General features: G+C 41.8%; 1 protein-coding gene across 5 annotated transcripts in view; it reads left to right on the top strand.

Annotated features, from left to right (window-relative positions):
• The window catches only part of Glurib (Glutamate receptor IB), a 232,281-nt gene that overhangs the window by 189,455 nt on the left and 17,638 nt on the right, over positions 1–25,188 (top strand). For all 5 annotated transcript variants that reach the window (XM_077404496.1, XM_077404493.1, XM_077404492.1 and 2 more), the window contains 2 exons: positions 22,025–22,157; positions 23,053–23,173. In XM_077404496.1, coding sequence (XP_077260622.1) covers positions 22,025–22,157; positions 23,053–23,173 — 254 coding nt within the window. The remainder of the gene's footprint in view (positions 1–22,024; positions 22,158–23,052; positions 23,174–25,188) is intronic.

Genomic DNA, 25,188 nt, shown 5'->3' with positions numbered 1-25,188 from the left:
CCGGAGTCATTTACGACGACGATTCGATGGGGACATTCTCGAGAGAATCACAACGAATCTCACCAGGAGAACCCAATCGGCGAAGCGTCATCGAATTGCAGAGGCACGGAGATTTGGATTTCCTCCCGTGATCGACTGCTGACGTCGCGACGATCGATTCTGGCCTTAGCTGTCCGGTCGGGCGAGGGTAATGGTCTGTCATCATCGGACGGCCGTAAGACCAAAAGTCGCGATCTTATCGATGAAGGAACGTAATACGCGCTGGTGAAAAGTAAAAGCGGAGCAATAGAAACAAAGGCAACAGGTCCGGCCGTTTTAACGCGGTCAAATAAATCGACTCAATTATAAATAATCATCTATAACAAATAAATATCACGAATTGTATATGAAACAATAATTAAACAATAGGACGCGATAGGAAGCGTAATAATTTATAATACAGCAATGTTAGCATTTAAAATACTGCGAATTTTTTCGAGATATATTATAAATACTGCCGAGAAAGAAATTAAAGAGATACCCGTAGGAGAGAGAACAAAGGACAGCATTAAGGAACGGTATTAAGATAATCCTTTGCTGGCAACATACCCGTGTTTGTCGGAGACGACGTGTTTCAAAATTCCTCTCTTCATTACATTACGCGCGAGATGTCATAGACGGTAAACACGCGTATCGCATTTTTAAAGCGCCGTTAAAAAGTTTCGCGAGACTCATTCTAACAGAATGAGTCTCTTTCTGATGAAAGTCATTAATATTTCCGCGTTTTTATTAGTTTAGCCAAATAGAATTCCACAATCTATATACCTGTTGTTAGCGGCAATGCTTTCGCCTCTATTACAATGTTGCTTTTGAATAATTTTAACCCTCCGTCTGTATATACGGGGCCAAAATGATATCTGTTCGTAACTGTAAAACTTTGTGCGAGCCAGAAAATATTAAATAAACGATGTTTATCGAAATGACTGTAAAATCGTCAACTACAATGTAGACAGACGTTTTGCAAATTTTTTTTTAGATTTTTTAAAATACTTTAAAGTAAGGAAAAATGGCGTCAAATGTAACAGACCCACGTATACACTCCAAGGGTGCAAAAAAAAAGACTTATACAGACGGAGGGTTAATACCCCCTCCGTTCTAACGTTACATTTGTTTATACAGAAGATCAAATCACCATAACGATGTTAAATTAAAATCATCTGTAAAAATATCCACGGAGTTTGAGATGTGACGTAAATAAAAATGTAATATAGCAGTAAGTAATATCGATGCAAAAGACACAATTATTTTGACTTGTACGAGCGTATAATGCTACGCCGAGAATATCGAGGTCTAGGCGGCTAAAAAAGCTACAGTTACAATTATGGTAACAAACGGGATGTGTTTGATTAAGTGCTAGTTCTTTCCCGGCATTTCTGTTTCGTTGCTCGCGCGATACAATATATAGTTATGACATTTAGGTTAATGACCCTGGCAATTTAATAACTCGTCGTATTACTCGTCCTACGGTCCACTCTCCATCTCCACGAGGTATACGTACGATCGATCGCCGTCTGGCCAGCTAGCGCTCTCCTCTCCGGCCTCACCCTTCCTACGTGATACACGATGAAATTTCATCTCGGGCTTTACGCCATATACCGCCAAATAGTACACCGCGATCCGACAATAAGTTTACGCATGGTTTTATAGCGCGTGTGCTTGCCCGGAAATATTCATCGACTTTCACGCTGTCAAGCTGTCGAACGACTTTAGCGCGATCGATCTCTCGCAAAGTATTTTCCGAAATAATCTCATAAAACGGTAAACAGATGTGATCGCTCTGATCTCATGAAATGCAAAGGGGGATTCCAGGTGCGAACTCCTCTTCGCCGAGGCGCATTTTTGCATGAAACCATTAAGCAGATACTGCGAATTCCACGCGAGTAATTTCGCCGCGAGGAGTAATTCCGCCGTTTTTATCACTCTCGGCGCGAACCCATTTTCGCTCGGGCATACAAATGGGGTACGTTCGATGGATTAATCGCGTGTCAGAAAGCGGCGTGACTTCAACGGTAAATTCGACTTCGCTGTTCGACTTCGACTTGGAAACTGATAAATGATATGTCATGGAATTATACGAAAATTTATGAACTGGCGGACACGCTATGCGTCATTTGACTAAACGCCAAAGGCTCAGTCTGAGATATTTGCATACAAACGCGAAATCAGTAATATAAATTTAATATCATCGATGTTTGCTTGTAAAATGCTCGCTGACAAAATAAACAATCAAAATAAATATTAAAATAAATATTAAAATTTAAAATATTAAGTTTTGTTTATTACGGTATATTTATTTCTATATACATTTTAACTTGTATAAAGTTTATTTTACCTTCTATTAATATAAAATTTCGCAAATCACGATATGCGAATTGGATGGTAAAGGCTATTTATGTAACACGTGCATGGAAAGTGCCCCATTGCGCACGCTACGCGTGCGTGATGGACCACTTTCCACGCACTTGCAACATAAAATGGGGTGTGCAAGTCGTGCGTAAAGATGAAAATTCAAGGGTATGCGGAGTTGACGCACGAGCCGAAGGCGAGCACTTGTTGCACGAATAACTACTTCTTACAAGTATATATAAAAATTGAAAGATACATGCGCTCTGACGTTGACTTATGTGAAAAGATTCTGGCCATGATGTGTACGAGATATTTCTCAAAAGTAGAAGAAATGCAGTTCCAATTCAATGGAACCGTGAATCAATTGTCATGGATTTTCGACGCATTTTTTGCGTCGAATCGACGTAAATGCAACTTGCACCGCTCATTAGCGCTTTTGTGCGCTGTTGTGAGCAACCCAATAGCCTTTTTGCTATTGAGCTACGTATTTTTTCTTCCCTTTTTTCGTAATACGAGGGAGAGCGAGTGAATGAACAAAGGGTATAGATATAGAAAAACGCAGTGCGTTTTACGTGGCACATAATCTCGGAAGTATTTATTGCGTGACAAATCTCTCGATACGGTATTCGATGAGCATTACGCGTCTTCCGCCATGCTTTTTCACGGCAAACACTGGCGGGAAAAAACCCCGGGGGGAGAGAGAGAGAGAGAGTGTGTGTGTGGCCCGGTAATTTCGCCGGTATTTTGTATTTTATATCGGCCGCGTTATTTCACGAAACTCGCCAGCGCGCGTTCGCAAAGGCCGGAGATTGCAAAATTCAAAGCGCTATCGCGGTACCTCTAATTTCGCGCTATTCCGCCCGCGCACACATGTATTCTAATCGTCCGTTTTCTCTTTCGCGTTTCTTTTTTATGCTCCCTGTGCATTACGCCCGTTCGCGGACAGCGAGTCGCGCCATTACCGGTGGATTAAATTGCTTTTTTTCAAATCGATACGTAAAGTATAATATTACGGCGTGTAATATCGTGATATGTGGATTTCACGGAGGAATATCTCACCCAAGCGTCATCAGGAGAAATGTAATCATCTTTTTTTTTTCATACGGGGTATTCGTACGCCTGAGGAAAGAATATTGTAATTAGGATATGGTTCACTTGCGCCGCGAGGTTGTTTTGTTATCATTCGTAAATAATGCCGCGTGCTCCATTATAAATTGCAGTCAAACACAAACAACAGGCGCCGTTATCAATATTCATTTGTAATGTTTTATCATGATGCCATTAGACGTACTACCGCGCCGCGCGCATTATTTACAATCCAATTGCGCAAAAAACAAGCCGGTGAATTTCACCGATGAATAATTGGTGTGTGTGTGTGCTCGGTGCGCGCAATCGAGACGATATCCGTCTCAGCTTCTCGATAATATCCGTCCACCCGGCATTTGAGCGCCACGACCAATAAAAAGCCGCGTGTGTGTGTGTGTGTGTGTCGCGCTAAAGATCGATATAAACCGATCGAAATAAGATCTAATGATCAGCCGCAGAACGGTCATGATAAATGCCGCCGGGCGAAACAAGAATTTCAATTTGCACCGCGCACGTGACCGGGGTGCCGACTAACGAAAATTCCACATTTCCTCCACGGCTCTCCCTCGGCGTGGACAAACTCGCGACCAGTGAAACACGTACGTAATATCTGCGACTTCCGGTGTTTTTTTACCATCCCCCGGCGCTGTCCGCGAGTGAAAATTCAGAGATGACTTTCATTTATGATTCGCGCTTAACATTGTCATGATCTCCACCGTACATACTCTCTCTCTCTCTCTCTCTCTCTCTCTCTCTCTCTCTCTCTCTCTCTCTCTCTCTCTCTCTCTCTCTCTCTCTCTCTCTCTCTCTCGTCCAGAGGAAACAATGTTTCTGTTGAAGAAGCGATATGAAGAAGCGTGTTAATTTAACTCATTGTCAGTTTTGAACGATCTTGTTTTCTACATTTTCTGCGTACCAAAAAAATATACCAAACTTTTCGAGTGATAATATTGTATCATATAATAATGAGGGAAATTAAAAGAAATTTGGTTTCTCCTATGTATGTATATACACATATTAAAATATTACTCTCTGATATATTGATACATACAATATTATTTTTATTTTTTAAGTAATTATTAGATTGGAAAAATGAGTTGAATTGTCGTCGTCGTCCTTCTACTAACTGAAATAATAAAATAATGCTAAGATAAAACGTTCAGGGAGTGTAAGTGTATCTTTGTAATAGGTAAGATATTGCCTTTGAGAGAGTAGTGCCAATTTGTGTCGAGCAAGATTTTCAAGAACGACCGGATTGTCGTCAAACGTCACGTATTTTGAAAAATTTGTTCTTCCGTTGCCGGATACGCCATAAAATAGACTATCAGCGTATCGCGTTTGTGATAGGAAGAGCAGAGAGGGTGAGGGTCGGAGAGCGGCTTCCTATAAAATACCGACGCGACGTCGCTTCTTTTAGCCGCGGGGCTTTGTGGAAATACGAGATAATGAAAAAGCTCCCGCGGGATTCTATTTTGAAGGGAGGTCCGCGAGAGAGCGATCGATCCTACGAGCCCTTTAAACGGCCCGACTCCGGTCACCATTTCCGTCCGGCGGCGGAACAATGCGCCGCGATATGTCACGCGTTCCAAAGTGTCCTCGACGTGCCATTAATTGGAATTCAAATGGACATAAACATCTCCCATCGGTGACCACTGCCGGCAAGACACCGGCATTCGAGAGGGTTCGACCACCTTCACTCGCGGTTTGTAGTCTAATAGCCCGTCCGCAGGACGGTGTAACTTCGCTTAAAATAATCTTCTGTGTACTGCACCGTGCTATAACCGTTATTCTCCGTTGGCAAATAAAAAGTTGACATAAGAAGGACTATAAAAATATGTAGTTTATTAAAAAGGAACATTATGAATAACAATAAATGATATTTACAATTTTTTATAATATGCCAGAATCTTTTTGAAAAAGTAAAACACTATCAAGATTCTATATTTTGCATTATTTTTCACGTCGATTCTTTAAATGCATAATTTGATGTGTCAAGCAGTAAATAATATGTTGATGCAGGCAAATTAACTTTCAATAATGCGCTTTTTATCCGTCAAAAAAAATTTTTTTTTTTTCCCCAAAGAAAAGCATTAAGAAAAAAGAGCGAGTTCTATTAGAGTCTAATGAGTCCCAAATAATACTAAATAGAACATGTGTATCTGTGAATAACTCAAATAATTACTTATAACTACTGTATTATATTGGAGCATAATTCATTCGCGGCACATTAACTACTAATCCAAACAAAGTTGAAATATTCTCAGACAAATACACTCGGATATGCGTCCGAGATATAATATGAAAATGGAAAATTTTCGTTTTCTGTATTTATAACTGACATCAGTTAATGATAACTCAAAAAGAACCTTGAGGCATCAATTTAATTTATAACGCGACGTCAAGGAACAACGTTATTATTGTTGTACATTTTTCTAGTTAAAATATCACACAGTGACAAGTAGTATCAGGTATTTTATAGGTAAATATTATTCTGAAATAAATTCTCAAACGCACTCAGTAGTCTGCATTTCATGATATACGACATATTACATAAACATAGAATTACAGCTTGTGAGTGTATTACGAGAATATGATCTTGATAGAGAGCGCAATCCGCGTGTTTTGGGTATGTTTGTTTACAGCTTGTTTATGTAAGGAATGTTTCATTATTTACTTCATGAAAACAGTCCTGGGCATATGTTCGAGCTGGCAACTAAGGGCGAGGTTTCAGCTTACATAAATTATCAACTGGAATACAACCGGATTTTGGGGTAAGACTGCACTTTACCGAGCTAATCCGAAGCACTCGGTTTAAACTATACGAATTTAATCACAGAGATATATAACGGATATTTTACGATTGTTTCATTTTCTGCGTAGTAAATAAATTGAATTAACTAAAAAAACAGGCACGTCGACACGGGCAAAATATTCCGACGTAGCCAGTTATTACTGCGGTAAACGGGTGAACGGATTAAGCCCCCTCCGCAATACACGCGCGTGGATTTTCCGAAATCAGTATAAACATTTTTATCCCAGCTTTCAAAAGTTCAATCTAACATTCTGCGCGACAAATTAAGACCATTTTATATCAAATTGAAAACAAAATTTAATATCACGACGGAAGATACGTGCCGCTTTTTAGTTTTAAATACCATACAAAGAAACCGTAATAAAGCATGGCATCATGTTAACACCGAATATAATATCGCAAATGTACGTTATATTAAGCCCGATGAGCATTTAATTCACATATTTTCTGAAATTATATTAATTTTTCAACAATGCGCGATATTCACATGCGGCCGCTCGGAAAGCATAAAACTAATGCGACGAAGATATCAACGTCGAGCTCTACTACGACTATCACAAGTCGCATCCTTCGGAGTCGCTGCCGCAGTTACAACGAAAAATGAAGACGGAGCGCGTGTACGTGTTAGAAATTAGTCGGCACACCGTCGACACTTGTACAATCGGTAATTCCTGTCACGTTGACGAGCAAATTGTTACGTTTTGCTCGTCGCCGCGCGAGCAAGCGACGTAATTAATTGAATATATAATGGGACAACTCTTTATTAAGCAAATAATTTGTAAAATTGTCCACATATTGTGCGCGTGAGTGTCTAAAAATATTTGAATTAAATTTTGAATTAAAATTATTTGCCTACAACTGTGTCTAAAAATATTGGAATTAAATTTTTAATTAAAATTATTTGTCTACATATTGTGTTGAATATTCAGAATAAAAGTGAACACTGTATAAAACGTAAAAAAAAATAAAATAAAATAAAATAGTCACACCTTATTTTTGTATAAAATCATTTATTAAACCTCTTATAAAATAACTGGCTTCTTTTAGTTCCGCTGAAAGAAATTACGTAATAAAATATAATGTAATTTTTATTGTACGTTCTGTTCGGCTCGTTCACGACATAAGCTATACAAGTGAATTTTACACATCCGCGTCTTCTGGAAGCTATATATATGTGTGTATGAAACCAATTGGTATCATTATCTTACTTTGCCGTAAAGTGACTGTAACCTAAGGCAATCATTTTCCATGGACTCGGAAATATCTGTGAGATGTCCTCGACACGTCGTTCTATACATTTCCAGCGTAATTTTATCTTGTTATCTTGTTAACCTCATCGATTTTTCATCATGTGACTTTTCCTATCTCGTCATCAGTCTCGTCTAATCGCATCTTTCGTAACTTGCGGAAGTTCTCTGGAGCTCGTCGTAACCTTTTAAATTGTACACACGCGCGGCACTTAAAAACATGAATATTACGCGTGTCCCGCAATCCGCATCCGTGTCCGCCCGCGGCCCTTCAGTTCGACCTCCGCCGACGCGACGACGTAACGCCGGCAATTGAGCGGAAACACAAAGAGTCGCGCAGAAAAATTGCTTGCCTCGGGTCGACGTGCCTCGACCGTCGCCTTTCTTCGCTCGGACATTTCGCACCGAGAGATTCCGTGCGTCGCCTATACGTGACCATGCGCGCCCATGCGGACCTGCATTCTGACGACGTGACCGTATACGAGAGAATCGAACACGACGTTCACCATGTGCGCACCAGTTACGGAATTCTCAGTGGAATTATAATATATATGCAGCGAATGATCTCGCGTTGCAATTATCGCGAATGTACGAATGCACACGCGCGCGCGATCAAACGCCTGCGGAGGTCAACGTTTTCGCGCGTAATCCGTTTGCTTTCCGTATTTTCTGAAATACAATCGCGTTATACGTATACGCACTTTACAGTATAGATACAGGTCGCATGCGGAAATTCATGCGACGCTCTGTTGAATTAACTTTCCGCATGATCATCGAGATGCGAGAGAAGTTATCCAATCTCAGTCGCAGAGGTCCCTGCTCGTTTGGTCCATGTGTGCGGATATGGAAAAGCGCCGCGCAACTCTGCGTATGAGGAATTTGTTAATTGCACATGACGTGGCCGGCTCAGATGAATTTTTAATTAATAACGCCGTCAGAGTTAACAGCGAACGCCGAGTTACGCGGCCGTAATTATATACGGCCACGGTGCACCGTGACACACGCAATTATTTGTTTGACCGCTTGTCTCCGTACGGACACTTTGATATGTCCAAACATTTTTTTGCGCGTCGCAGTAAATAATTCGTGCCGATCATTAATCGCGGCGAACGTTCGGAAAATTGACGATAAACCGAGCGATAATTGCAGCTATTAACAATTAGCAATCGCGATAGTTATCCGAGGTAGTGCCGCGTTCTCTCCGTGTGCCATTCGTCCCGTAATAGTAGCCGACAATTTGGAACAACAATGGAATTACGGTCTCCCCCTACAGTTTCTCAATAATTCACCGTTATTTTCTGTCTCACGAACAGACCGCGCGCGCCTCTAGAAGGCAATATTCCCCATAATTGGTCGTACATTCAATTAACTGTTGCGTCAATCGGCGGAGAGAGAGAACGACCCGAAACTTTTCCATTAAGATAACTTCTCGATGCTAGGCTGCGACGCGAGACTCTACGCGACTCGTTCGGTAGGGCACGATGACTTCGTGCCCTACCGATAAACTCCCCGGCAAGAGCAGAATTAATTTCTACGGTCGAATAATCCCAGCTGGCACGGAATATTTTATTTACCTTCACTGAGCGACGCTAAGCGGACCGCAATAATGGCCGGCTATGATGACGTTTAACTCAGGCTTAACGGGGTTTAATCCAGCCTCCGGTTGTCCTTCGAGTCCCTGAAACGGACGATGTATAGAGGAAGAGAGAGAGAGAGAGAGAGAGAGAGAGAGAGAGAGAGAGAGAGAGAGGAGAGAGGTGTATCGACGCCGATCCATCCCGTTTCAATTTGCCGTGTTACAATTGTGCCGCTCAAAAACGTGTGACAAGAGAAACAAGGCACGCGACGCAGCTGCGTCGCGACGATTTCCGTATCGACAACCTGTCGATTAAATTATTTTCGGAAATGACGACCGTTTGAGAGTCGCGCCGCCGCGCCGTCCGTGTCCGCAGCGCGCCGTATCGCGAACGGCGCGGCGCGATAAACAAAAATTCGGTGACGGGCGCGAGAAAACGCGCGGCAATATATATATCGGGGCTCACGTTTCATCATGCGTGCGCCAACTTTACCGTTCAACGAATTACGTTTCACGGGTAACACGATTCCCGCTATGACGCGGGACACTATACTCCACGAGCGTTAACAAGGTTGCCCGTCAAAAAAAAAAATATCCCGCTAATATCGCGGAAGGCAATGATACCTGATACCCTGCAGATAACAAGGTTCTCGTTGGATATCCCCGTGATTCGATATTCGATGTGTCGATTGTCCCATAATTGGACGAGCGAGTTTCGGACGGCAAAATGTTAATGCGTTATTCGAGCCCGCCTGGTGCGTATATACATATGTTTTAAGCGGCGGGCCCGATCGCCGCGCCGCGCCGCGCCGCGCCGATTCCGGCCGCACAACGCGGGCTCTAATTACACATTATAAACGTTTGCGGAGGTACGGAATTTATATTCTTTTCCGTGGTGTTGCGCCGCGCATGTTCAACGTTTGCAAACGTGACACCGATACACCGTGATTACCGTGCGGCTTAACGGCACTAATTCCCCGCGCGTTTCGCCCGAAACGACCGTTGCCGCGCCGCTCGCGCTTGTCGATGTCGGCCGTGCGTTAAAGCGGGGTAGGAAAACTGATTACATGATAGTCGGAATTCGGTTTCGCGTTTCGGGGGAAAAAAAGGGAGAGGGGGGGAGGGGCTCATTGAAAATTCGGCGCCGCCCGACGCTGCGTGGCCGCCGAGTGGCGAATTTTCGCGCGGAACGCGCGGCACGCCCCGATCAAATCGCGCGCGTCCACATACCGCCGATCGCGAACGACCATAAAGAAAATTAGAATGAGTGGATGCGGTTCGGTTGCGGGCAACGAGGTTGCCCGGTCGTGGCGCGTAGCGTGTTCTCACCGCGTTTAACGTTGCACCTGACGTTTCACACGGGACATTGCGGTTTCAAATCATTCGCAGTGGCATGGCATAATAAATCGGTAAAAGAATGATTGATTTAACTGATGGTTATAATAAACAATATTATAATTCCCGTTTCGATCTCTCATCCTCTATTTTAATGATTTATTAGAATATACGCGACTGCGTGCCAACCATAATATAACTCTGAACGAACCGAGATTCTTGCGCTTATAGAAATTAGCGATCAATATTTCACAACTGAAAATGGCCGTATTTCGAAAGCCAAATTTTCGGAACAATCGAATTGCATTCTATTTGAAATGGAATGTAATAAATTGCGCCGTATATTTAATATAGGTGGCTAAATGCAACCATTATTGCAACTAAATTTTAACTACTATTTGTTGCTGGTTTTAAAAATAGGAATCATCATCATCATCATGGGCAAATACAGATTTTGATATTTAATTGACGTATTTGCCCGGTCCACTTTTGACGCGCGCACCTTAACATGCGATTTCCTGCGTTTAATTGAGAGCCAAATATGTACGCGATGCGGTGGACATATGCAATGATAGTGCAAACATGATCCGCTAACAAGCAGCTTCGACGCGGGGAAAATAGAGAAAGTTGATCATTAATATTTGAAATTCAGACCCAGACCGCAGCTTTTACATTCGTTTGGGATTGGCCGGGGTGATCGTACGGTTAATTTCCGCGTGGCGCTACGGGGTACAAAATGCGGAGAGACACACGGTATTCGCGTGTTCCCGGTATTCATCGTATATACGATAACGAAAATGCGGATAAGCCATCCCGGTGGAAATAACCGCGAAAAAAGAGCGTGATGAATGCCGCGCGCGGACGCAGCCGACCCTATCCCGTCGGCAATTATAGCCAGCTGCAGCAAAATTTGGAGAAGTGAATTTCGCGTTGAAAATCGCCTCTCTTTGAGCCGCCTCATACCGCCCGCGCCAACGTCATTCGTGAAAACGCGCGAGTTTTACACGCGCGGCAGAGATACTCCATTAACACGCACGCACACACACACACACATACGTCCATATATTTCTTACTAAATCCAATTTAATTCTAATTCATCTGAGTGAGAACTTAAAGCTCGACGCCCGTGTACAAAGCAACGTGCATTTCCGACGCGACCAGATCCGCGTTGTACATCCAACGAATTTCGCCGCGCGAATTAGTTTACGAACTAAATTGACGTTTAATGTTGCGTCGGGCGTTGCCAGTTTACGAGGTGGATTCGAGCATTGTCGGAACGCGCGGAATTCAGGGCAGCCTGATGCGGAGGGAGAGAGGGAGAAGGTGGAAAAGGGAGCAAAACGTATCGGAATTTTATTTTATAAGAGCGTCGGGCTGACGCCCGGCGATAAATATCGAGCATTGACGGCGCGTTACGTTGAATCGCAAAATTCTCGGCACGCGGGACGGCGCATATATGCCGCCGGTGTATATTATATTCGGAATGGAAATCGAAAAGCCGCCCCGCATAATTTCCATTACCGGCAGCGAGAAGCGGATAGCGATTCCGAAAAGAGAGCGACACTTCTCCTGAGTCGATCGAGTTTATCAGCACTTGCGTGTCGTTGAAAAATCAGCCAGCTCATTTCGTGGAAAAAACGATCTGAGAAATCGACGGGCTTAATCACTCGATATACGCTCAACCATTGTCGCCGGTCCGTAAATTAAATGAGATACGTAATAGCGAAGGGATATCCCGTTGAGCTGAACTGCTGAAGAATTGGGAAAGTCACTTTATATCGTTCAACCCTTACTAACGATTATGGCCGCAACTTAACGTTTATATAGATCGTAAGAACGCGAGTCTCGAAAAGATATACAAACTGTAGTAAACTTTGCGCAATTTTTCCCAAGTACTAAGAAATACACGTATTGATCCATTTGACATTACTTTTCCGATAAGTTTGTGATTAAAAACAAGCAAAAATTCAGAAAAGTCTATAAAAACTTTACAACGTTAAAACTTCCTGTAAAGATATATCGTAAATAGTGTGTAGAGGGAATACGCATTGCAAAATTAATATTTTCTTTTTTATCACAAATAATCAAGAAGCTTTTCAACCTTTTCAACGAATTTTTTTATAATTTTTACCAAAAATCTTGATCCCTCGTTTGCGCCGCAATTGGCCCATTAAAAATATGAAAATATTTACAAAATATTTAAATTGTATACGTTACAATTTCATAACGTACGAATAAAATCTCCCATTATAGCGCGTATATACTGTCAAAATGCGAATGCTCCGGCCATAGTGCTTGGTCTTGAATATTTCTACGAACAAACAACTATAATTTGAGAAATTTGCATGATGATTTATAATGCGCGCATTTCCGCGAGCAATCCGGCGCGCGCGGAGTGACCGTGCTCGAAGTCCGGCGTTAACATTTGCGCGAAAGTTTTCGCGGTTCTATTCCAATTACCCCGCAAACTCGGCGATTGCGGCGGGAGCGCGCACGCGGTGGACGTAAATATTTGTAGCGCGCCATCAAGAACGAAGTTCCATAATGAACGTCGCGAAAAGCGATTCTATGGCGGAAGGCGATCCTGTTGAGAAATACAGGAGTAGCACACGTGCAGAAAAGAAAAACCACCGCGCCTTCACGCTCTCATTCTTTCGCGCGATTCACCTGCCGGTCGATCCCGCGACTTACAGCTTTATTTTTCCGTCTTTTCTTTCCGCGCGGTATTAGCAAGAATTATCGCGCGCGCCCGCGCGACTTAAGTTCGATGCTAATTAAAACGATGCTGGAAAAGCGTGCGGTTGTGCGGTTTGCGGTTTATCGCGCGGCGTCTCGTTTCAAACGGGCGCACGGCATGGAGGCGGCGGGATAATAAGCTCGGCTAGTCGGTCGCGCGATGTGCAGGTGGACGCCAACGCACGCCGACACCTGCTACCACTTTGCTCCGCACGGGCATCTTTATCGCGGATGCGAACGAGCCGACCGGATGGTGATCGATCGCGCGCCGCGCGACAGACCGGTGACGGCACTCAAACCGATACCCCGCTCGCAATTTTCAAACGAACGAAATACAGCCACTCGTTCAAGAGCCGTCGATACTATATACCCGGCCCCGCCACTTCCCGCCAGTTGTTTCGCAGAGACCGGCTTTCGGCTATTCGAATACACACTCGGTCAGATTGATAAAAAAAAAAAAAGGTTTGGTATGCGCACCCTGAGGAAAACCGGGAGGGGAAAAAAATCAGCATATATGACGATTCGAAAATTCGCTTTCTGAAAACTTGGAAAAGTTTTAAAAAATTCGAAACACGGGAAATATATTGAAACTGTGTTACGGACGCGGGAAGCTCTTCAATGGTGCATCCCTTTCTTTTTTTTTCCTGTGTAACTGACGCACTTGCCTAAATGCAACGAACCATTTCCCACTTGTTTGCTGTCTCGATGACAGAATGTTTTGATCATAGTGAGAGAAGCGATAAAGCATTGCATCCTGCATCCTGCATTCTGCGCTCCATAATGAGATATCACTCATGCGTTAGAACTAGTCATTAATAATGATGGCTGTCGATTCGCGCGGCAATGATGAATAACAACATACGTTGTAATAATAATAAAAAAACACCTTAAGGGATTGCGATTTATTAAATTACGTGAATAGATTTTCAGTCTATCTTTCTCTCTGCAAAGTTTTAAATTATTACTTTACGTAGGTCGTGAATTTATATTTATTTTTACTTTGGGTAGTTCCGGTTTCGACCTAAGTAAAAGAAATCCAGTACTACACTTTGAAATGGAAGCGGTATCTGTGTGCCGGTCGCTGTTTTTCCCCGAAGTTTCTGCACCGATGTCGCGGATTCGCCGTCGTAATCGGGACAAAAATATGGAAGAAAAAAAAAGAGAAGAAGCCGAAGGTTCCTCCCGCGTTGGCTTTCTTTCCTTCCGTTCATCCGTCAGTCTCCGTCCCCGCAACTAATGGCGCTCAGTTTTAAGGCGAACGGTGCGCGAGATTAAGAACACAGACGAAGGTATTAGAGATTGCCTCCAGGACGATTACGTGATAGGACACGCTAATCAGACCTCCGTTATTCCGGGCCGACGGACTCGTCGGGATCTCTCTTGAGGTGACGTGCCTGCCGCAGATGTTACCTCAAACCGTCCGTCGCGGTTAAGATATGGAGACAGACCTTAATCAGACGTTCCGTTTCAAGGTGGAAATCTACTCGAACGCTCGACGACATTTGTTAAAATCGTTTTAGTGTATTCCTGAGTATATCCTAAGTGATTCCTAAATTCTAAGTGATTCTAAATATAATTACATGGATAACCTTGCTCGTATCTCATCCTGTTAAGCTAATAAATTAAAATACTGTTACCATCAGATGTGGGGGAGAAGGCACAGATGTCGCATTTAAAAATTGCTCTCTTCTTTGCTCCTACAATATCTTCCATTTAAATTATTCTACGAGGCTGCAATATGTCTATTTAAATCAATATTATATAGATAAAAGATAAAAAATATTAAAAATTATATTTACACATGTGTAAGTATGTATAACGATAAGATATAGTAAATTCTATACTAAATGATAATGTACTAAAAAAAATCTTGGTTATATATTTTGCGATGTTATTATTACCTTTATATAATTCGCCATTATTGACTACCTTTGACATTATAAGTATCTCTCAAACCGGATAATGTAATTGGATGATAATAATATTCTTAATAGACGCATTTTAGCAGCAAGTGGAAACGTTTGGACAGTCATGGCATTAGCTTCCAACATTTCGAGCGACGTCATAAGATGTTTTCTTGTTTACGCGCGACTCGTTGAATTCATGTATATATATTGAAATATTATGTATAATTTTATACGTTTGATCACGTTGTTAATTAGAACGCAAGAATAGATAATTTGTTACGCCTTTATGGCGCCTTGAACTATAGAAGATCAACAAATACCTGTCTAAATAGCTCAATTTAAAAGCGAACACACTGGCTCGTCACTCTCGGCCACAAAATTTCAACAACTCCATAAGGAATAAGGACTTACACACGTTTAATTGACGATCGATATATTTCAGGCTTATCGTATTAGGTGAGCCTATACGCCTCCAGAGACTTCTGATACAGCTTGCCTGAAATACACCGGTCACGAGGAGGAAGACGGGTTTTCGTTTAAAATTTTACTCACGATCGCACGAAGGATCGTTTGATAAAATCGAGTTGCACGTATAGGTGCATCGTGGTATTTCTACGCCTCGCGAGCTACTTCATACGGGGTGTTCCACGAGACTTCCGTTTTATTTTTAGAAAACAGCAAGCAGAATTTAACGAAAAGAAAATTCACCGTAGTGCGATATTATATGCAACACGATAAATGAGTGCGATAATAATTATTTGTGGACGAGGGGTACATAATAATCAACCCCTCTATTAATTATCTTTGACGAAATTTCCATTTGAATTTTGATCGACAGAATATTTAATGCCGAACATTAAAGATCGCGAAAGCTGTCGTTTGACGTTTGATATAAAGCTGCCGTGAGCGCAGAAATTGCCGCTTAACAGAAAGTTTTCGCAAGGCACCCGGTACGGAAGGAGAGACTTTTATTCCGCTTTCGTCGCGCGTAACAAGACGTCTTTCGCTTTAAGCACAGAACAGAACCCGTCGTACATAGATACAATCAGACATCGGTCGATCCCCCGTCGCGTCGCGGGGAATGGCGGCGGCGGCGTTGCTTGTTTCGCCCATCGCGACGTTAGTTTCCAGCAGTCTCGGCGGCATTTTCGTCTGGAAGTACGCGACACGAGAGAAACCGCTGGCCATCCGCCGGTACGAGGGATGCACAGACGGGATTGCTCGCACACCGTACCAGACCTAACTCCGCGTGCCTGCCCGGGGGACGTCTATGCAATCGCGGATGGTTGCGTTCGCGTCTGCACGTAGAGAGACGTCGTCGACGAGTTACACGCGACTTCGCAATGCCAAGATATTAGCGTGGGGTAACATCTCGATCCCTACATTTTATACGTTCCGCTTCCGTGCGTTATAAAAATACAATAAATTGGCAACACGTTAACGAAGTAAATTTCACACGTCTGAATCTAGCCAGCATCGTTTACGAGATGTTTATCGGAATATTCCGTTTCACCGTTTTACGCACCGCTGATTCTCGCGACGAAAACAATACTGACGGTTCGAGGAAAAAGATTTAATGGTGATTATATAAGAAACGATTAACTCATTTGCGATATATTTTATAAAACTGATTGTATTATGATACAGTTGTGTTTTATTGTATTGTACAACCGTATATAAAAGTCTATAATTTCATTGGTGGTTTTTCCGCGTATAAAAATAAGATCGCGATCGCGATTGATGCGATGAGAACGACGCTAATTGCGAAGAACAGAACCGAAGACCGCGCAAAAAAAAGCTTGCGTCGAAGTTGGAAAGCGGTGCAGCAGTGCGGGTTGCTGAACTGCTCCTTGAGGCATCCACCCGTCCCAGAAAGCAGTTCCGACTCCTATTTAGTGTAAGTCAGACGAAAATAAGTTACGAGAAATAGACGAGAGAGGGAGGAACGGCGGGTGTGTTTGTCCCAGCAGCATCGCACTTAACAACATATCACGCCTGCGAACATTATAGTTATCGAATAAAAAGGTTATTGAAGCATTTATTGGCTACAACAGTCTCAGAGGAACGCTCCGAAGGAGAAAATCCTCGATCACAAGCTCCTTCAACAACGATCCGATGCGCGGAGAAACCTTAACCGGTTATACCTTTTCAAAGAAAAAGCTTTTCTTTTGTATTAAAATCTCTATTCAGTCGATAAACTTTAAAATTCAGTTAACGAATAAACAACAGGTTCAATAGAAATTAACGAAGGTAAACAAAAATAAACAAGAATTATTAATCAATGTTGTTGGAGTTGCGAAACTCATACCATTTTACAATTTTTCCATCTTAAACATACATGAAATATATTCAATAATAAATATGTAAATGTGTATCTTGCGTATATATGTATATTAATAATGTTTGAATTAACTTTTTCGGCGTCATAATATATTCCTAAATTTAATTTGCTTTATAACACAATTTATTCCTCCTAATTGCCCCATTTTACCAATAAAACGAAGAGAAATTTCAAATTTTAATCGGCTTGGGCTGATTGAAGCATGCACATACGTTAAGCCAACCTTTAATTAGTACACGAATTTCCATTTTCCTGTTAAGCTTCTATTCATTTGTCTATCAGACAACTGGAAATAGACAGTATTTGCACTCTCGTAATAATCAGCGTCATTATTTCCGCATTACATACAGTAAATGCTAGGAAATTCAAATTAAATGAAGACTATTAAACGCTCCCAAGTCCAATCATATACCAATTCATAAAACTACAGTTCGAACGAACTTTCATGAAGATCGTGTTTCGCAATTAGTTCCTCAGTTCACGAGCGCGCGCGAACCGGTTGTCCAGAAAAAATTAATTTAAACAAATTGGTGCGTCAGAGTTTGCGAAGTAAACGTTAAAAAGAGAACATCGAGAGATTCAATTAAAATAAAAAATATTACAAAATTACCGATTGCCGCAATTTAATATCAGAAAGACTAATAAACACAATATTTCAAGTTATACAAGATTCATAGAGTTTACAATTTGTTTACCTGCAACATCAATTTAATTAAAACATAATAAAGCGCTCTGCGATAGGGCACTGGCTATAGGGAGGGGAGGGATGTTTTTAAATTATCTCCCATCTGCAAAAAAAAAGAGAGAAAGAGAACACATTGTTCGCGTACCACTCGCAAATATATTGCAGCCGTGACGCCGGCATCCAAGTCCGTTCTCCTTTAGCTTTCTGTACCTGCCGATCGATGTCGGCGACGCGTCGATAATTAGTCGTTCCGTAGCTGCAAATGGGACACGGAAGTCGGTAGGTCGCTTCGTGATTCGGAATATATTGAATGTCACCGGGCACAATTGGATTGCGTGTCTTGTCATGGCTTCACGCGTATTCGCGATGGCATCGAGTCAATTTCTTTTTATACGAATGTATGAGATTCCACGATCCAAGCGCCTGATCTTGAAACTACAAATATCGAGCATTTTATATTGCACAAAAAATATAAATTAAATCATAATCGAAGTATTTTTTTTTAAAGGAAAAGAAAGAATATCTCGAGAGATGAAAAGGAATGGAATTACACATAAATTGTTGGGCAGTGTAGTGACAGAAATCAAAGTTTATCATGGATATTCAATTCTTTTTTTTTTGTAGGTAACAACGTAGGATAATTTCGAGCAGACACAAACGAAAAAAAATTAGAACTTACGTTACTACTGCATTCAATGCAATTCATTCGCGCGGATATATTTAATCTTCCGAGAAATAGAAACTGTGCATGGGTGTGGCACATACATTTCTCTGTATCATTAAATGCTTGCAATCCGAAATACAACTTTCCAGTACAACGTCATTTTGGTCAAGGAATTACATTCGTGCTTTTTACGCTATACGACTATATAAAAAGTTAAATGAGATTCCTAATGCAATCATCTCCTAAACTCACAAGAGCATGCTGTGTTTACAGACACGTCTGTTGAAATCGTAATTGCACTAACGAAACGTACGACACATCAAAGCCTCGCCTCGACACGAGTTCTCTGAAATTTCAAAATTATTATTTACTCTGTATGTACACAGATCCATACCTCCCGATGATATGGATATTGTGCACAGGTACGCATACGCTTTACAAACGAGCATCGTGGCTTCAAAGGCAACTTCGCGATTATCGACGTCTCTTGTATTTGCTACGACTCGACTGTAATGACTAAAGGGATCACACATGCGGAACCGTAACGAGGTAGCTTATACATGTGTGTTTTCGGTGGCACGTCAGGTAAATTGTGCGTTCAATGAGCCGCGGGTTCGCCGCGACGCGGATTTACGGGATGCAAAGAAATCTGATATTGAAATTTGACGAGATAATGTAAAATTCGTAATTAAAAACTCCCGTTACGTCGCTACGGCAGATCGTGCGCTCGATACAGGCGCGTCGTGACAGTTCGTCATGTTAATCCGGCGCAGTCAAATTCTGACATCGCGCGATCGTTTTTGCTTCGATTCTCGGAGCTTTGTTGGAAATCTCTCGTTAGAATGTCCAAAGAAAAATAATTCACCATGACATAACCGAGAGTAAATCGAGAGCGTGATTTAATTCAGAATATTATCTTTGAGAATTTCATTTTCATGCTTTTATTTTTTAAAGCACGATATTCAATTCATAAATGATAAAAAAAACATACTTGCCTCGCTGGATTCATATTTTTTCATTTTCTAAACTTTCTATAGAGTAATTATAAGACGCAGCCAGACGGAAAGAAAGCGATTTTCGAATTAGACGTCGCCGGTGACCGTATCAGAGTCATCGCCGAAAGAAAAATGCGGTAAAAGGATTGGAATTGAAGTATAGGAATGGCGTTCGCGAGAAACCAATAGCACTCATCGAAATGTCAAGCTCTTTTGCAACGCTCGAACGGACATGTATGTATACGCGCGCAGTTTCAGATTCGCGCTCGTTAACCTGGTCATCTTTCTCGTGCCTGACGGCAGAAAAAATATAGCGATAGGACCAGATACGTTTCGCGTTCTAACACCATGTTTCCTGCATCCGGCGTCCCATTAAACTGTATTGCTTTCCGTCCTCTTTCCTATCACGTTCTTTTTTTTTCATGTTATTACGCGAACAAATCCTTTAATTTAAATATCGAGAGCTACATCGAGATTTAAAATATAAAAATAAATAATTGAGAGCTTTTTGTCCCATTTTTCCCTGTTTTGTAACATCAAAAAGAGAAAAATGTTTTTTATTTATAATGTTTTTAATAAAATGTTTTCCTTCCCCGAGTATATCAGACTGAGAATCGTTCTTATATTAAACGTTTTTGCGATTTTAAATTCAAAACGATGTATTTTCCATTCCGATCACTCTTTCTCGTGCAGCAAATATCACCCCTCGCGAAATACACATACATTTAAGAAACGTATATATAGCGAAGCCTTCATATTTCTCTCCCCATCTGAGAATTCCCTCCCCTCTTTCAAAGCTGTTCTTCTTCCAATCTCCGCCGCACGATATTCGGAAGCACCGTTCCGCGTCTTGCCAATTTTTTTCCCCCGCGAGCTTGCGATGTTTTCATCGCGCGACCGCGACGCGGAACCGCCGGCAAAAATTCCTTACGCCGTAACTCACCACACCACACGTCCGCGTCGTGCAATACGCCGCCGTAACTTACGCCGGCTGGCCGCGATCGTAAAAGTAACGACGAGTTCGGGGGAGGTCAAGTGCGTTGTTATGCCGGGGCGAATGACCCGAAATGCGCGCACGCGGCGGCCGCGGCGGGCGGTTAAGACGTCGGCGCGGTTCTCGCGGTGCAATGAGCTCGATTAAATGGCGCTTCTCTATTTTGTAACCGCCATAGATTCCTCCATACGAATTTACGAGACGTCCGATCAGAATCTACCCCTGCCCCTGCCTCCCGAAGCTCGTTCCCGGTGCGCGTTCCTCGTATACTGCGCGTATGCGCGAGCACATACTGGTATTTGATCGTATCTCACGATAACATACTGCATATAATTCGAATAGTGTATTTGCCAGAAACTACAGATACGCAATATGCATATATTTTGCGTGATTACATACATTTGGAGATGCGTGGATATTTGAATCGGTATATAGAGACGGCGAATATATGTACAGATTCGCGGAGTTAGCGATTTATGTGAATATATCTGCATTAGAAATTCAAGATCTATTACACATATAAAACGTATGAATATTTCATATTTCGAGCGACTTATACTTTCCTTCGTTTCCAATGCAGTCCATTTCTTAAGTTGTACGAGAAGATTTGATCGATATTAAAGACATAGAAATTAAGGGAGATTACAGAAAATAGAGAAATACCATGTCCACTTAAAAAGATATTCGACAGATCTCTCAAGAATTGCATAAATGCATTGCATTCATAAAAGTAATGAATTATTTGAATCAATCGTATAAAGATTGTGAGACCTTTTCATTTTTCTAATTTATATATATATATATATATATATATATATATATACTCTGTTATAATGCTACATAGAAATTCCATAAAGAAACAACTGCAAAAGGAGGAGTGTTACAATTCTGATATCACGGGTAACATCGACTCACATATGTACGACGCCGCGACTGCAACGATGCATTATGACGCGATTAAATTTTGTCGTTGCCAAAAATATGAGGCGGGTCAAATCGAACAATCTACGACACTCTCTATAACTTAGAGGCATTGCCCGTAGACAGGCAATATTTCACACGACGCGAGAAACCGCAGACCGAACAGAGGCTGCCAATGAATTACGACATGGTCTATGTAACGCGCAATCGTGCGTATGTAATTTTCGGAAGAGACACACACACACACAACGACGAGTAGCAACGTCGAGCCTATGTCGAATATAGCGGAGCGCGCATATAAGCGTTTCCTATAATTTAATTAAACGCCCGTGGGTTTCAGGACTGCTCAGGCTGCAACAGATTTATCAGGGGTTGAAACCAGGCAACGAGTCCTTTCAAGTCGAAACCGTCAAGAGAATACAGAACATGTCAGAGGCGATCGATTTTCTACGCAGCCTGGAGGAGCTTAATCGGTGAGTTGTTTTTTTATTATTGAAACGTACAACGCACACAAGTAAAAAGTATGACGCTTCTCATTGGAAACTGATATCGTGAAACCGATGATCGCACTTAATATTCTTAAGTATGAATATTAAAATCTTTCTTTTTATTATGTGCAGTGTGCTTGAAGCACATGTTTTTACGTGGTTTGTTTTGAGGTACAATAAGCTTAAAAAATCGGTTAATATTCTACAACTTATCTTATACCTATTTATAAGCGTATTCAACAGATATGTATGAAAAAATGAAGTTTTGCAAACCATATTACCACAATGCGTGGCGTCTTAGTACACAGCCTATAATAATAATTAAAGCAATTTTGCCTGCATTTAATTAAAACTCTACATTTAAAGAATTACGTTGTCGGATGATGGGTTTCAAGTTTTTGTTGCTTCAACAGAAGTGGAAAGAAATTTAGCCGTTATGGTTTAGCACAAGTTATTGTTATTTTGTTGCAAAATGGTATATCAACGGTGTGACGGATAAGGCTGGTCGCAAGCACAAGTTCCCATGCTCGCGCTGCAATTCACCAGCGGCTACGCATTTGCGCGCGATGCAAGTAATCAACAACGGCGAGTAATTGCCATCGCGGTGGTTCGAGTTGGCCGGGCGTAGTAGTATAGTTACCGAAAACAACGGCGTTATTGCAAATTGTCAATACAATATCCAATTATTACAAACGAAATGAGCGCGGAAACTCCGCGGCGCATCGATCAAACGCGACAAAGCCACGCGTTAACGCGTCGCGCGAATTGCGGCGTACCAGCGCGCAAGAGACTTATGTGTCATCGCTCTCCCGATCGGAAATTTCGCGAATCTTTCCTTTTCGGACAACTAATTCTAGTAAATGTCATTAAAATGTTGCAGATGGAGTAACAAATACGTCGTTCTCGATTGTCCAACGGACATGGCGAAGGATATAGTTGTGAGCCATGTGAGAGACGTAGCCTTGGGAAAGAGGACGTATCATTATCTGCTGAGTGGTTTGGTAAGTCAAACAGAGAGAATTGAACTTAATTCAACCGCATATTAATTACTAAGTATCTTTTTCGTATACCATCTCACAGTCAATTTTTCCAAGTATTAATTGTGAAAAATATTGTTTCCATAAATTGTTCGCTCGGAATGTCTTTTCAAAATGCTGTGTTAATGCTTCAAATAAACAATAATTATTAAACCAAAGTTACATTTTTATCTTCAACATAATTGGGATCGCAAAAGAAAAAAAAAGGAAGAAATAAAAATTCAGATTTGAGCTATTTATTTTAAGCTAACTATTTATGAAATTTACATATTTACATGTTTCATAGTGACGTAACGTTAGCCTAAAATAAGTCGAAGTATAGTAACTTGTAATTAATTAAGAATTTCTTCCATTTAACTTTAAATATATCGGTGACTTTCATTCCTAAACTTCTCCAGCCGGAAAATTCGGTATGCAACGGTGACTTTCGCTTTACTGCGCGAAAGTGCTCTCACTTGTACACCGTTTGCGTTATAACAGGGATGGCGGGATTAATTCGCACCATGGCGAAATTTTCGAAACAAGCGAGAACCGTCGCTCAAACTGACACGAAACGCTCCGTTGTGGGGGCAAGATCTTCGCCGGTGATGTCTCCGCCGTACTTTAGAATTTAGAGGACAGTTTGCTTGTGTGTGTGTTTAGCGGCTTCCAGCGAGTTGCTGCGGAAGAGCAGGCGGCATTACACTCCGACGACGGAGAAGATAGTTGTACATATACATACTTGCATTGTACATCTAGTTCCGTCTCCCTATACGAGGCACGCCATTGTCATTTATCGCGTCATTCTCGAAACGGTTGCGCGACCGGGGTGTGCAGACGTGTTGATTCGCACATTTTCCCGCTTTCCGCCATTCGCATCCTTTGTCTTTTGCCTCACCTCCTGCTTCTTCTTTTTTTTCCGAGACGATCATCGACTTGAGAATTCAACGACCGAAGAGACAATTGTTAGAGAGAGAAAGAAAGAAAAAGAAAGAGAGAAAGAACCTTAGATATAATTTCATTTTTTACTTTAACTCCCTTTTCCCCTGATATATTTATAAATCCACAAAATTATGTGTTCTTTATAACTAAGTTTTTCATCAGTAGAAACGCGAGTTATAAATAAATACGAGCCTAATAGTTGTTGAACAACTAGCAATGTCGGATATTACAAAACTTTATCCGCTCCCTGACCGCAAATGTAAAAGTTCAAAAGTCAACGCTGCGCAATGGCGGACAGGATGATATCAGACCGGCAAATTAAACTGGTAACGTGGCGAACTCGTTCGCGACGAAGTTAAACACGCATACAACGTTAACGGCGTCCATGTATTATCTTCAGCCGGTTGATGGATGATAGTGGATGGCCGCGCAGTAGTAAAGTAGCGGACGGATCAGCCGCGAGCTACGAGAGGCGAAATCCAATAATAACACATAATAACAACACATTGCAATTAGATACTGAATATTGTTAGTTCAATTTTTAACGAGACCATTGTTATGCCGCTTTCGAAAGCATAATTTCTTCCGGCACCGTGCCATGCCGCCCGCTATTTCCGGTTTGTGTTCCTCGAACAAACCTGTTCTTCATACTTTGCTCGTTAGTTTAACGACCGCGAAAATAAGTCATCGCAATTTTAATTGGACTTATCGTATTGCAAGCGTAATGCACGTTTACAGCTGCGCAGCGAGGCGCAGACGTATCAACCTTCCTCTCGCCTCCCTCGTCTCCCTTCTCGTTTCGTTCGGAAGAACTACCGCGCGTTAACGCGAACGACGAGCTTTTCACCGTTTCGAGGTTTTCGCCGCGCATAATACGGAGTAACAACGCAATATCAGCGTAAAACTGGGACGGTAGCTGCATTCGAGCTCGAGTAATTAAATACGGGCGGATCTAAGATCTAAGTTGGAATCGAGACGTCAGTCCTATTACGTTTTTCATAAGGGAACAAAGGAAAGCGCGGTAATAACGCGCCGTAATAATATTACAGCGACTCGAG

Source organism: Temnothorax americanus, unplaced genomic scaffold (genome assembly GCF_048541705.1).
Source record: "Temnothorax americanus isolate GAGA-0224 unplaced genomic scaffold, ASM4854170v1 Scaffold19, whole genome shotgun sequence".
Taxonomy (NCBI): Eukaryota; Metazoa; Arthropoda; class Insecta; order Hymenoptera; family Formicidae; genus Temnothorax; species Temnothorax americanus.
This window is presented reverse-complemented; position numbering and strand designations above follow the sequence as displayed.